This window comes from Macrobrachium nipponense, chromosome 25 (genome assembly GCF_015104395.2).
Source record: "Macrobrachium nipponense isolate FS-2020 chromosome 25, ASM1510439v2, whole genome shotgun sequence".
NCBI classification, from domain to species: Eukaryota; Metazoa; Arthropoda; class Malacostraca; order Decapoda; family Palaemonidae; genus Macrobrachium; species Macrobrachium nipponense.
This window is the reverse complement of record NC_087214.1, coordinates 305,536-321,411: the sequence shown is the minus strand read 5'-3', so window position 1 is coordinate 321,411 and position 15,876 is coordinate 305,536. Positions and strand designations below refer to the sequence as shown.

At 37.3% G+C, this 15,876-nt stretch overlaps 1 protein-coding gene across 2 annotated transcripts in view; it reads right to left on the bottom strand.

Annotated features, from left to right (window-relative positions):
- LOC135199237 (SUN domain-containing ossification factor-like) overlaps positions 1-15,876 on the bottom strand; it is an 87,834-nt gene that overhangs the window by 5,627 nt on the left and 66,331 nt on the right. For both annotated transcript variants that reach the window (XM_064227106.1, XM_064227107.1), the window contains 8 exons: positions 6,310-7,535; positions 5,879-6,003; positions 5,536-5,631; positions 4,512-4,688; positions 3,926-4,106; positions 2,413-3,416; positions 1,849-2,226; positions 1,364-1,535 (listed from right to left, as the gene is read on the bottom strand). In XM_064227106.1, the coding sequence (XP_064083176.1) occupies positions 1,364-1,535; positions 1,849-2,226; positions 2,413-3,416; positions 3,926-4,106; positions 4,512-4,688; positions 5,536-5,631; positions 5,879-6,003; positions 6,310-7,535 (3,359 nt within the window). The remainder of the gene's footprint in view (positions 1-1,363; positions 1,536-1,848; positions 2,227-2,412; positions 3,417-3,925; positions 4,107-4,511; positions 4,689-5,535; positions 5,632-5,878; positions 6,004-6,309; positions 7,536-15,876) is intronic.

The following is a 15,876-nucleotide window of genomic DNA, read 5'->3' as shown; positions in this document are numbered from 1 at the left end:
TCGAAAGACTTTAACCAAAGAGGATTACTGAATGCCTGAAAAGTTTCAACAGGAAACTAATATATATACATAATTGAAACCACTACTCTAGAGTAACCAAAGGTTGATTATTCAAGTTTATAATCACTGAATGAAATGTGAAGTAAGTTTTCTTTTAACATTTACAGATGACAATCTAAGGCCTCGCCTAAATTTACTTGAAAACAATCTAATGAACCATCCTCTGACACAGGAAAATGGCTGAAACTCCACACACAATAAAAAATGCTGTCCTCATAGGAGGTTAAAAGGGAAATGCCTGAAATCATGATTTACGCATCAAAGATACAAGTGGCAATAATTCTTGAATATCTCTGCTAATAAAATGCCATACATAAGGCTATCCAAAAATTGGTACTTATTACCATTACTATAATTATAATTTTTATTAACAATTCATTAAGTAGACCACTAAATCACATTTCTAGATACTGATCAAAGTATCTGTTCTTAAAAGAGGGCGCAAACTGGGGTAAGTCAGAAAAAAAAGTGGAATAATACTTAAGAAAATTGCTGGAAAGGGAAAGACAAAGAAATGTGACTAAGAGCAAAGGTAACACTGCTAAGGTTCTCAGTACCGCTTACAAAACAATGCACAGTTCATACATCGCATTACTCTGTTGACATTGAATTAAACCAAAGAACAAAGTTTGAGTTACAAATTCAACCCCTTCCTTGGCTACACCAGTGCTTGTGTTCATACATTTTACTGAAAGAACGAATAAGAAGGAAGAGAAACATGACAGATGGTGCTACTAGGATGAGTGAGGATACTATAGATTATTTGTGGTCGCCAGCTAGACTTAAAATTAGGAGACAAATACTGAAAATAAAGTATGAGTTTAATAAAAACCACCTAACAACAGATTCTAAAACAAGTTTGGAGATGACTATTAAACCATACCTAAGGGTTATGAATCTAAAGGACTTAATGTTCTCACGAAACTAAGAAATGTAATCCTTATAGCTTTATAAATAAAAATTAACCTTCATTTCCTGAAGTTCCTACATTTCAATGTGCAACAGGAGGCCAACATATGTTGTCCAAACCAGTGCAAAAAATCCAACAGGGAAGAACTTACCATTGGACCACAAAACTGATGAATAAAATAATGCACGACTTGACAGTTCCACAAGAAAATAAAACAATAATTATGAAAAATAATTAACTGACATGACAATGCTCTTGAAAACCAAAGCACTGTCAAAAAAAAAAAGTCAAACAGTATAATGTACCTCACTTTATAAAATTAATTAGAGCATGAAGCTTTTACTGCACATAACGAAAATTCTCTAAAATAAACACGACTAGTATCTTTTATACCAGATATGTTGAGAGCTTCTTCACTAGGCCTGCGTTGTCTTAGGCGAGAGTTTCTTTCCGACGTAATGCTGTCTACAGATCTTCTGCGAACCCTGATTCGTCCTTGGCTATCTGGATTGAAGCAGTTGTTATCTTGGTCTAAACCTAAGCTAGATGGGTCTTCACTTGGAGTCTGAAAAGTGAGAAATTAAAAAACTGAAATGATATCAAACACCATTCCATGTCATTTGCACTGACATCAAATTTTTAAAAAACAGTATTTTAACCAATGATTAGACTATTTGCTTGATTATTCATACATGAATTTTTTTTTAATTATGAGCTTTTTACTTTTTCTGATGACTAAAAATACAGATATAACGGTAAATGGAAGTGTAATTCAAAATTGTATCATATGGAGACTGATTCATATCTGACTAGACCACAGTGCAATTATTCATAAAACTAGTAAACAAAAATATAAAACATGGTCAATATATCAGTACCTGATTCCTTCTTGTATTAGCATAGTCAGCACTGTGCCTGTAGTTGCTTCTTCGTTTTGAACAGATGGTGAACACCATACATAACACGATGACTTCCACCACCATCAACAACACATGCTGCTCCACTACTGTCCGAGCGAGTGTCTCTCTCTCTTCCACTAATTTCTGGAGGATATTGCTAACATTGGTTAACTGTTCTTCTAGTTTTTCTATGTCTCTCTGATGATGCTGATCCCTTTCGTACGCTTGCCGAGAGGTATCATTCAAGGCTGCAATGGTCAGGTTGAACTGTCGCTGCATTTCCTCCATTTGACGTTTATATCGTCGACTCAGTTCCTCTAAGTACTGACTGCTTATGGACATGTTGTATTCAAGAGCCTAGAGGAGATACAATAAATAGTCTGTAATTTAGGTGCATTAAATGCAAAATAGATGCATGAAATTGTAATACTAATGAAAGCTAACTAACAAGTACATACCTACTTCTGATAGATCAAAAAACGTAAATACAGTTCATATATATTTACATCACAAAAGCACCAAGGAAGCTCCTACTGCTCTTACTTTGATTTTGTTGGAGAGTCGCACCACAACAGATTCCTTGTTTGTTGGAGAGTTGGATACTTTGAGTTCTGTTGGTTGTACACTTGATGACGGTGAAGTTGGACTACTGGCAGGAGTGGGAGTTTCTTCAGGGGGGCTGGGTGGAATTTCTTCTTCCACAATATCTATTCCCCCAAATCCTGACCCTTCCGCTTCAATTTTCTCTTCGGCTTCCATGACAGCAGCTTCTTGATCACCTTCTTTAACAATTTTATCTTTAGCTACATTACCATTTACCTTTGGCTCTTTGGAAGATGACTTTACATTTTCCACTGAACTTTCAGGAACAATCACTTCTGCGGAGTCCTTGTCCGTGGGCTGCTCTACCAATAACTTCCCATCTTTAATGACTTCTGGGCTGCTTTTTGTACTCGGAAAATCATATAACTCATTGAGATTTGTGTCTATTGCATCTGACCTTGTTATGCTTGAAGTGTTAATGTCTGCATTCTTAACGTACGTCGGAGTCTCCGTCGAAGGGAGCAGCTCTGGCGTTGCAGAAAAGTTTTCTGAGAGGGTGCCACCAGCCTCACAAGAGATCCCTTTGTCCATGACTTGAGGATCTTGCATGAAACACATAGCCAGCACATGTTTTGGGGAAAGCATCACACAAATGTAACTGTTATTGCATACTGTATCATACACAATGCTATCATTCACTTCCGGTTCAGCACACATTGTCAAAGCTAACTGTCGACAAAAACTCGAGTTTTTGACCGTAGAAGACACAAACGGCTGCTGCATCAAAGCATCGTATTCCATCATGTAGCATGACAGGATGTAATTCAATGTGCTAGCCATCGGGCAAATGTCATTCTCCACGGCAAACTTTGGGCGGAGAGAGTAACATTCTTCTCCTTGCTCGTTGGCACTGCTAGATGGCCTGTACCCTCTTTTAATAACATCTAACACTCCACTAAACATATTCTTCAGGACTGTAGGAATAACACCTTGTTTGCCTTCATCTGAAATGAAAAATGAAAAAATTAGCATTTTATTTTTACAGCATATGGAAAAAAAAAATTCATTCATTCAACTAATATACTGAGGATGGGAGAGAAAAACAATTTAACCTGAAGTTAGTTTTCTCTACCTCAAGTGCCATTTAATTCACTTAAGCTTCTTTTCTAAATACCTGAATTATGTCTGAATCAAATTACCTGTTTTTTCATAAAGTATCCAGCACAGTTAACTGCTTATGTAATGAGATCCTGTAACTAATATCTTTAAGACCAACATCTAAAGTTTGAAAAAGTACATTTCATAGATGCAAACTTTCCTAACAAATGTTGTATCAATACCTGAAGCAAAGTTAAAAGATGGTTCAGACACTCCTTATGAGCACGTCTAAATTGTTGAAGCAATGAGATATTTACGCTTTACAGTTTCTTCAACTACATTATCAAGTCTCACAATGCTGCAAAGCTAATTTTAAACCTACTTCATTGCTTGTTAATAATGACAACCACTTTACCTTTAGGACTCTTCTTCTTTGTGATGTCTTCTGTTGGATCAATAAATGGCTCATTTTCATCATCAGTGTCCTCTACAGGGTCTTCTATGGTGTCTATAACTTCAAATTCTGATAAGCCAAATATTTGAAAAGTTGATATTGGACAGTAGAATTCTGATCCATAATTGCTGGTGACTTCCACCTGTATCATGTAAGAAGTAATGTGGAGTGTGAGTTAAATACAAGTACGTAAAGGCATGACATTTTAACAAAACTAGAACATAATGCTAAATAAATCTATTTTGTCTTTATAGTGAATACTATAGGAATGGTTAATTTTGAGAGAATCAACTTCAGAAGTGCAATATAAACATCCTCTTCATAACAGCAGCTAACAGTTCTCTTTTCAACAATAACCATACATTTATCAATCACTGGTCGTTCCTGACTAAAACGAGGAAAAATCTGCTGTTTTAATTAAACAGTATTAATTTCCATATTAAATACTAACACTTAAAGAGATGCATTTCATATTTCACGAAGGATACAAAATCAATCTGTAAGGAATGCAACAATCAATCAGTTATATACAACTTATCTCCCATACCTTGATGTACTTGAAAAAATCTTCAGTCTCAATACGAAAGGACTGAAGACCTCTGTTCCCTTCTTGTCCCTTAAACCATCCAAAAGAGGTCCAATCCCGAGATGGATAGCGGTGGCTGCCAAAAACTTGGATGTCCTTGGGTAAGTTGCTGAAGAGCTCAAAATTGGCAATATCAAACTGTCAAGGAAACACGTAAGTGAATTTAACATCCACACATAATTCTTTACTGAATGCATAAGTATATAGTATTATACAGAAAGAAATAATAATATTTTGAACACTACCACCAACTTTCAAAAGCTGTAACATGAAAGGACAAGAATTTGTATTTGCTAACACAATCCTAAAATAAAAATTTCCCCATGATAAGTTTTGGATAAATCTTTTGAGTAGTTAGGGTGCCAGACATCCTACTTAACTTTAGTTTTGAATGAATAATGGGAGTATCTGTGCTGCATCTGAAAAATTACTTGCTCAACACATCTTTCTACCAATGCTTTTGCAATGCTCATCTTAACAATTATTTGCCTTCTTATTACTCTGTTACACGCCTTCTTGAGATCTACATATATATAGAGTGCAATAGCTCCTCTTCACATAGAACTTTTCTTGTATGTGACTCTTATAAAGGCTACCTCTGTTCCTGATCTCTTCAGCAAAATCAGCATTGCTGATTTGTATCCATTCTTCCTAGTCTTTCCTACAGCAATTTCACAACTATTTTTATAACATGCCCAAGTAATCTTAATTATTTATCGTTTCTCAACTATAACATTTCTTATTTCAAAATTAGGATAGTTTTCCTTGGCGTATCATTACCTTTCGTTTTTCATTTACACTTCAGTAAATGTCATTAATATAAATACCTGTTAATGATTAACTTTGTACTGAATGTTTATTGCAATTTCCTTCACACCATAATTACTTTTTTCGAAATATTTTACTTTTGGGCTTGTTCCATTTAACTGTTTGCAAGTACATAATATACTTTTAATTGCAATACAAATATGATATCCATACATACCTTTTGTGGGCGAATACTTTCGCACAACTCTATGACGAACCATATTTTATCACGACATTTGTTTAACATGTATTCGTCTTTACTTGGATGAATAACCTGCCAACATAAAATCCTTTAATTAGAGGCAAGCTAATATATCATACCATCAAAGAAAGACTTTAAATTGAAAAAAAAAAAAAATCAGAATAGCTATGGATTTTCATTACTCCTAAATGCCAAGTAACAATCATTAGTAAAAAATGCAATTCAATTTCAAACTTAATTATGCTTTAAACAAACATATCTGGGTAACGTTTTATGAATGAACACCCACTATTAAAATCAGCGCCAAGTTAAGTGTTACCTTTGAAGAATGGGAAGCCTCTGGGTTAGCTTGGACTAGTTTAGCCCCACAATCTGGTGAAGCATAATTCTTGCCCTTCACTTTGGAACCCTTGCTGTGACCATTAGTTCCATGACCGTTGGTAGCTGCAGCGGGAAGAAAGAAGACTCATGTTACAGAGAGACTATGACAAGATTCTGTTCATTTCTGAATGCTGCACATTATTCCAAACTGATAAAATACAAAGCTCAATATAAAATTCATATTGATATATAGTAGCTCAACATAAATATTTTTGATTAAGAATTAATTTCCCTTTAATTAAAATAAGTAGTATGTCATCATTTTGTATCGAATGTGTCTAGAAAATCGTGGTAAAAAATCTTGGTGTCATAAGTCTTATCCAAATCAACCAGCATTCACTCTACATCATGCAGATACTGCCAACTTACCATCATTTTTCTTCTCTGCACTAACACGCTGAGTGAACTGACTATACGTTTCCAGAGTATCTTCAGATTTTTCGACCCCACCTTCTTCTGCCTCCTCTGACTTTGGTTTGTCCTTCTTCTTGGACTCGGAAGGCTTCTTCCCCTTTACAGCTTCCTCTGTGTCAGACGTTATTTCCTCTTGTTTTTCAGGCTGATCCTCCTCCACCTTGTCTTTGTCACTGGCAGGTTCCTTTTCCTTCTCCTCTTCTTGCACTTTACCCTCCTCCTCAGTTGCTACTTCCTTCTCGTCTATTTTTTCTTTCTTTTTTTCCTTCTTCTCAGTTTCCTCACCTTCGTCCAGTTTCTTCCCTACTTCTAACTTATCGTCCTTCAGCTCTTCCTCTGAAATTTCAATCACCTTGGGTTCTTCTTCTGTTTTATCATCTGCTTTTTCTGTTTCCTTTAGCTGGGCTGCATCTTCCACATTAACACTGTCCACTTCATTGTCGGGGGCAGATTTTTTCTTCTCTTTCCCTGTTTTAGGTTTAGTTTTGGTATCAATGGCTATGGAATCTTCAGTGGGCAAGGGCTCTTTTAACTCAACTATCTCTTCGTTTTTGTCCAAATTCTCCTTTTCCTCTTCCTCATCAGAATCATCAGTATTGAGGTACTTTTCTAACTTTGTAACTGCCTCTTCTTTCTCCTTTTTCTTCTGTATCTTTTTACGAGACTTTTCCTTATCAGTGTCTCCTTGGTCTTGGTCAACTCCTTCCAGAGTTGCCCCATCTGCTCCACTTTCATCTTTTTCATCCTCTGACCTTTCTACTTTTGCAGTGACTCCTTCAATCTGAGCATCAACTAATGCCTTGATACTCTCATCACCTTCAGACAAAGCCTCAGCTGTCAAATCTCTTCCGTCATCAGTGTGGTACCTTTTCTTATGTGGATAAATGATGATCTTCCTAAAATCATAGCTACTAGAATTGCTGCCCCTGGAGATGAGGCCATTGGCAGCGTTGATACCACCCTTGTGGCCGTGGGTGAAACTTTTAGAAGATACGTTGGTGAAAAAGCCTCTTGGATCTGAGAATCTGCTAAGCGTTTTCTTGCCCGAGTCAGTGAAGAGGGTCTTAGTGCCGTCTATGAGTTCAGAGGGGTCAACGGTTTTATTGGCAACGAGGTCATGAGCCCTGACCTTTATGGAACTGACGACATCGTGTTCTAATTTGCTGCCAACAGGAGGTACACTGAAATTAAATGGAAAATCATTCATATTATTATACTCACAACACCAACAGATGAAGGTATCATCATACAAGTAGTTCCATCAAACCCTAAGGTACCAGGTACCATAAACAATTTCATCTGTGATCACAGTTAATCCTACACTGGTGTGTTCTGTCATCAGAATTCCCCTAAATATAAGTGGACAGGAATTAACCGACTGTTTTTGTGGACAGATACCTTCTACAAATGCTGTTAATGCAAAACTAAGACAATTAACCGAACCTTGAGTAAACTACTAACTAAAACAGGTTTTGATTTAGGAAAAGCCTAGTTCTGGTAGCTGGTGTGAGTTCTCAAAGGAGTTATAGTACTCTCATGGTCCCCACAGGGCTCCATAAAACAGACCAACCAATCTCAAGTTCAGAATCCTTTAATAGCATTATAACAAAACTAATCTGCATATTTCTTATCTTTTCTGGCATAAAGAAACAAACCTTCCAAAAAGTCTCTGTGAATATGAATTATTATTATTATTATTATTATTATTATTATTATTATTACCCATATATATGAAGATACCCAAGGAATAATGAATAAAAATCTCTGTGAAATAAATGATATGATGTCAACTGAAAATGTGTATTACTGTCAAGTTAAAATGTAAGAGAAATCTGAACAGGTGTTTGTAAATGGCTGACATTAAATAAACATTGAAACACATAATTATGTAGATTATATGTATGTATGTATGTATAAGAGAAAAAGTTTAATTTAGGACTAGACTTCTGAAAAACATTCGATGGTCGAGCTGCAATGGCTAGCAAACAATGCCCGTGCGTCTGACAAAGACGTGAGTATTTAATCTCCGTCTTTTCATGACATTCTTCCTCCTGATTGCTGCATCTGACTTTCTAAACCCCACTTTTTTTTTTCGTTCCATCAGCACCATTTCCTCATTCAACGCACGCATGACGAAAGGAAAGTCTCGCTGCCAGTGGTACCAAAGTAGCTTAATTTTATCTCATCGGATTGCCATTCTTTTACCTCGCTATCAAATATGAATCTGGCTTTCTTTAAGACTTCTCTCTCGTTATTAAATATGAATCATCTTTTTTAAAGACGTTTCTCTCGCTATCATACATGAATGTTTTTTTAAAAACTTCTCTAGCTATCAAACATGGATCTATCTTTTTTAAAGACTGTTCTCTCGTAATCGAATATGAATATATCTTTTTTAAAGACTTTTCTCTCGCTATCAAATATGAATTTGTTTTTTAACAAGACTTTTCTCTCGCTATCAAAAATGAATCTGTCTTTTTTAAAGACTTTTCTCTCGCTATCAAAAATGAATCTGTCTTTTTTAAAGACTTTTCTCTCGCTATCAAAAATGAATCTGTCTTTTATAAAGACTTTTCTCTCGTTATCAAAAAAGAATTTTTTTTTCGAGACTTTTCTCTCGCTACCAAATATGAATCTGTTTTTTTTTTTTTTTTTCAAGACTTTTCTCTCGCTATCAAATATGAATATCCCTTTTATACGACTGAAGGAGGGTTGAATCCAAGCTTAACATCATGGCATTCTGACGATTGTGAAGCTGTGAAGATAGGCAGGAAGGGACTCGGTCGAGGAGGTTGGTGTAGCAGCAGCAGCCTTCGGGTACGACCACAACCAACACTCGAGGGGTCACGGAGTACCGTCAGCAACTTTTCGGTCCTCTGCAACGGCGCAATTCGCTTTAAAGGTACTGCTACTGCTGCTGCTGCTGTTATCGAGTGTTCCCCCTTTTTCTTGCTTCTGCTTCTGCTGGTGGTTCCCAAAAACCAATGGATGTCTCCATTGTGATTTCATTGTAGAGGTATTGTCAAATAAATGAGGGTATAACGTAGTGTTTTTTTCTGTAGTTAAAGGTTCTTCGCCTTTTTGTTACTTTCTCTATATCTGTTTCTCATGGGCGTGGTCTGCGTGTGTGTGTGTGTGTGTGTAATAGTATTATAATTAATTCTTCAAGATCCCAGATAAACGACTTAGTCTGATAACAGATAAAACTCGATAGAGTTAAAACAGCAGGATTGAGTCTAAAAACCCCTTTTAGACTATGGCTCTTAACCGAACAGCGTAGCAATCTATAACAAATATATCAACTTTATCCATTTATTTCTCGCAATTGCACAGCCTTAGCGAACGAGCTTCTCTCGCGACGAGGACAGATGAATACAGGGAGTGTTGTCACTTGCTAACCGTAGCAAAGTCTGCGCGGAGGCGTTTACGTAACAGTTGAAAATTGGTAGAGCCAGCAGGAAAAACAAAAGAAATAGGATAAGTGCATCGGCCATTCTCTCTCTCTCTCTCTCTCTCTCTCTCTCTCTCTCTCTCTCGATGTTACGTTTACAAATTGTACATATGAATGACAGATTGTTTCACTAACCATGGACAATGTCCCCAACCACGGTCTAGGACTCAAGGTATACGCGTGGCCAATAACCAGAAGGGTTTAGAAAAGTTCATGCTATATCTCTCTTCCCAGAAAAGCCGGCGATGTCTGGACTTTGCGAAAATATCGCCTGGCAAGGAGAGGAAGCTTCTATAACGCCGTTCCTCCGTGTAGAGAGAGAGAGAATATGGCGCCGGAGAAAGCATTTAAGCAAGACTAGATCTGCTAGAATGGTAAACAAACACAGAACAGGTTTATACCAACTGCTTGCTCACAAAGCTTTTTACGAAAGTAGGAGACGTAAAATACGTCCTGCTTTCCACTTCGCCAGTCAGTCATTCAAGAAAGCAGAAGGCGCAGCTGCCATAAGAAAAGAAGGAATAATAATAATAAAAAGTATGTTCCCGTTACCCTTGGCAACGTTGCATTAGCGTAGCTTCTCCTCCATAGAAAGTCGACCTGCATCAGACTGCAAGGCATCCACCCCCTCTCCCCCCCAAACCACCGTTTCAAGCAGGAATATCACGAGAGAGAGAGAGAGAGAGAGAGAGAGAGAGAGAGAGAGAGAGAGAGAGAGAGTCTAAACCACGTCATGCCAAACTGCAGTCAGTTCATGAGAACCACATCACAAATATCGAATATGGCACTTCGACACTGAAGATGTGGGACTATGAATAACTCATGAATCGAATTATTGAATAATTGGCATCTGTAACAAAACACAATCTCGAATATTCAAGACTATTTATGCGTTTGGACATCAAAATAATAACCAAACCACAACTATTCGATGAAACTTGACACGACTGCAAAGACTCAAGTTCGACTTAGGTTTACACACACACCTGTGGAGATTTTAATCAGTTAATTTCACAGGTATCTAAAGTGTACGGACCACACGGTCACGTGTAATCTAACAGAAGTCGAATCCTCTCAATGAATTAACTAATCTAGAGGAAATGTCAACCTGATTTCGTATTCACGTGCAAACTGACAGTCAGTCAGTCATACTGGTGCAGGGAGTTACTGCCTAACATGTGACAACGATGAATCACACTCTAATGTGTAAGTGTATGTGTTTGTATGCATGTAGTATATATATATATATATATGTATTATTAATATAGTATATATTATTATATATATATATATATGGAAGAAGCTCTATTCAATATATAAGACTGTAGGTCAAGTGACGTATACACTATAGGTCTAGTGATGACGTCGAGTCCACAGCAACGGGAACAAAATCAATTATGGGGGGAAAAAAAGAGGCCAGTCAATCAATGAATACGTCCGTCTCACTCTCTCTCTCTCTCTGGGGCCAGTCCTAAACCATAAGCTGAGAGAGACATTACGTAAAATGACGTGTACTACAGACCTGAGTCTAGGGCCAAAACTTAATGCATTCCCGACAGGTTTTTTTAACCCAGTTACTTCTGCAAGGTTCACAGAATACGCTCTACATAAGCTTTGGATTAAATTGTTTACTTATTTATTTCATTTTATTCTATTCTATTCCACTTATTTCTGCTTTTCCCTTAAGTTTCTCTGCCGAAGGCCTGTGATTTTAAACTCTCAAAATAAAAACGTTAAAAGATATTCACTTGGTTTTCGTAAGAGGATCTGAAAATATGCCCAGTTCATGACATTATATATATATATATATATATATATATATATATATATATATATATATATATATATATAAAATTCACGGCGGTAGACAGAAGAAATTTACAAAATCACAATCTTAGAAAATAATTAAACTCACGGGAAACAGCAGTTAAATAAAATAATTTTCGAAACTTACATTTACGAGAACCAAAGTTGAATATATTAATAAATATATACAATAGATACATTAACGGGAACAGAAGAATTTAATGGAAATCATATTTAATTGAGAAAAATGTTCTGTGCAAGTGGAAAGACGTATACATATGCATACAAGAAGCAGCCCAGCAGGTGGAATAATGATGGGGGGAAGGGGGTTGATGATACAGTGAGCAGTGAGGGGAGGGGAGGGAGGGGGGGTCCTCACGTATCTCTCACTCCAGGACCAGGTGGGGTGGTGTTGAGGGGGGGGGGGGGATATCATTGGCGCCAGAACGTCGGGGAGAAAAACCACATTCACTTTCGCGAGTAGCCATATGGAGGAGTGGTTGATTTTCAACCCAAAATTATGGGAAAACGACGTTGGATGGATTCATCAGTACTGTCAATTTAAGAGGTACACACACACACAGTCGCTCGAGTGCGTGCACTCTCTCCCACAGGAAAGTATTATATAAAATATTGGTGGGGCGAGTGAAAATTTGGTTACTTTTGTGTCTGAATTTGGCGCATGTGTTTATGTATATGCGTCAACAATATGTATGTATGTATTATTATAGAAAAAGACAATATATAAAATTAACTCGCGTAATTCTGCCATTCTCTTTAACATTATTATATGATGTCTAGGCCAGTCCCTTACGACGCTCCTGATTGGCTGTTGATATGCCAGTCACAGGGCTGGAAACTCTCCTCAGTCGGACCTCAGTCTCTCGAGAGAGTTCACATAGGCAGGATGTAGTATGTTCCACCTCTCACGAGGGATACTTCTGAAAGACGTATGTCACGCATGCAGTGCACCGCGTGAATTGCACTGACTACATGCACTAACTCCCCCTCCCCGTTACAGAGACGCCGTTAAGAAATAACTCGCTTAGGAATGATTTACGGTTCTAAGGGGGAGGGGAGGGGGTGGGGGGCGAACGAAAAGACTGACAATCCAAAATGATTAAGTGCCAGAGGCGTTATATAAACAAGAGGCAGACCGATATACTACACTTGACCTAATCCATGACGCTGACGCTGCCATTAGGTGAATTGGGTGTAATGGATAAGTGATAAGGTCGATGTACACAAAACAACAGTTCGTACCTCGTACTTGGGGGGGGGGGGGGGGATAAAAAGACATTAGCCAAAAAAAAAAAATAATAAATAAAAACTACTACCTACCCCTAAAAAACCCCTTGGCCAAAAAAAAATACTTCAGCTTAAAAAAAAAACCTACTCGAAAAAAAAAAAACTACCTCGACAAAAGACAAAAAAAAAAAACCTCGACATAAAATACCTGTAAAAAAAAAAAAAAAACCTACCTCGGCAAAAAAATTATATATACCTATATTATATATATATATATATATATATATATATATACCTTAAGACAAAAATAAAATAAAATAAATACTACCTTTGAAAAAAAAAATTCTACCTCAGTCAATAAAATACTACCTCGTCAATAAAAAAAAGAAGAAAAAACACACACACAAACAACACAGCAAAAAAAAACATCTGGATTACACGAGAAGACCCGTGATTAAACTTGTTCGTAAATAAAAAGCACAAACTCGAAGATGTCTCGAAAGATTGTTTGTCCAACATAATAAAAGAGATGCATTAGCTACGTATCTCTACAGACAGGTGTCTAGTCATATAAATACACACACATTATATATATACATATATATATATATATATATATATATATATATATATATATATATATATATATACATATACATATTATATACTATATATATATACATACATATATATATATATATATATATATATATATATATATATATATATATATATATATACCAGTGGGCGACGGACTACGTAAACAAATGCAAGTTTTACGCAACAATACAAAAATCTCCAATTATCTAAAAGTGAGAGATTGGTAAACACAATTACTGTAACCTAGCCACCACTGATTAGCCGCCTATCTTCACAACAACGTACTATATTGTTGTTGTGTAGAGACGAGGAGCCCTCTGAACAGCAGCAGCCTGTTCGGTTGTTTTAACGTAATACTACGTCGGAGAAAATATGTGTATAATTTAATGCCTTCAAGGTAAATAGACCCTACGTTAACTGCCATTCAAATGTCAACATGACCTATGACCTAAAGAATTGAGGTTGCAGAAAGCCTTCAGTCTTATCAAGGTAAAGTCAGGCAACTCAAAATTCTTTCTGAGAGTACAAAAGTAAAAACAGCAACAAACACAACACACGGATGCAACAACATCAACAAATACAATCGTGGGTTATTACTTGTTGGCAAGTGTATGTCGGCAGATTTATTTAAACCGAAAAAAATCTATTATTCAACTAGAAGCATATGTGAGGAAAATAATACAAATTGTTAAAGTTTATGGTATAATATATATACAGAGAGAGAGAGAGAGAGAGAGAGAGAGAGAGAGAGAGAGAGAGAAGAGAGAGAGTTTAGTGACATAGAAATTCAGTTCATTTCACAAAATGAGACATGTAAGTGGAATAAACTGCTACCAGAAAGAATTTGTAAACAGCAACAGTGTGGAAAAGTTTAAAAGAAAGCTAGACAAAATCATTAGGACACTGAATGAACAGTAAAACCTGCTCTTAGAGATAAGTGAGCACACGATGTCTCCTCTTGTGATGGACTAACAAGTCTTTGAGACATCCTAATCTCTCTCTCTCTCTCTGTCTCTCTCATACGATGTCTCCTCTTAGGATGGACTAACAAGTCTTTGAGATATTCTGATACTTGTAAGTCCTTGTAGCTCACAAAGGCTGCTATTAATAAGAAAATATAAAATATGAAAATATTTTAAAAATTATATACATTGCATTCATGCAACGACGACAAAAAATGTGCCAATTATCACCAAAACGACTGATCTTCAGAATGACTTTCAGATCAGTCGACAAAGGACACGAAAAAAAATCCAATTTCTAAAAACCATTAAGTAAACAGATGAAACCCTCGAGAAGGCGAAAAATGTGAGCTAAAACGCTTTCTAAAAACACGCGCGCTGACCCGTTGTGCTCTAAATCTATTTGCATTCTGGAGTGCCTTTGCGAGATCTTCCTGAACAATGGCACTCTGCATTGCGACAGGCACCTCATTCGAAGACGCCTAAAAGTGTAATGAGATTGAGTCAACGCTTTTAACATCTCTCACTGTACAAATTTTTTTTTTATTCCCTCGTTGCAATACGCACAAAATGGGAAGAGGAATGTTTCCTCTCCTTCCGAGTTACGAAATGTTATGTAATGCCATCAGCTGCTGCTACGGCTTTAACCCCTCACCGGGGGGCCCCCTACACCTCCCCCCACCTGAGACCGACAACAGTGCCACCAACAAAGATGTGGTTGAATCTGGCAGCTCGAGAAGACTGCTTCTCCGCCCCCAGGGGGGGGGGGGGGAGGAGGAGCCCAACCCCCTCGCCAACCATCCAAGTGCCGGGGATTTTTTGGCATTCAAGGACTCAGGAAAAAAAAAAAGACGAAACAGACAAGGATATTTCAGTGTCAAATTCATTCGATAAATGTTTTGTTTTTTATTCGTTTTGGGATAATAAATGTCTAAGTGTTATCTAAATACCTCCAAAATCACGGATTAACTTGAAATCTTGAAATTAGAGGGATTACTTTTAGTGGTGTCCAACGAACTTCTTTCTGTTTACTGCGACAAGTGGAGGGAGTCGCCGGCACTGAATTTTTAAAAAGCTATGCGCGACGTGGCACTCTACATACCTGCCTACCCTGGCACTGGCCGTGGGGCACTGTCGTTTCACGCGTCAAGCAGGCACACCGCCCCCCCCCCCCCCCAACACACACAAAGCTGAGTAAGAGCCCCCCTGCTTGTGAGATCAATGATGTTCGTGTGCCAATCTTGAAGGCTGCAGATAGAAGACACAGAAAGGCATTGTGTTTGAGAGAGAGAGAGAGAGAGAGAGAGAGAGAGAGAGAGAGAGAGAGAGATTTATGCACGTATGATGACAAAGGAAGACTATTATCGGACGCTGGAACATAAATAAAGCAGCGAATATTACGCTCTAACAAAAGCTGCCGATTATAGCTATCTTGGGACAAATGCAAGAAATCAT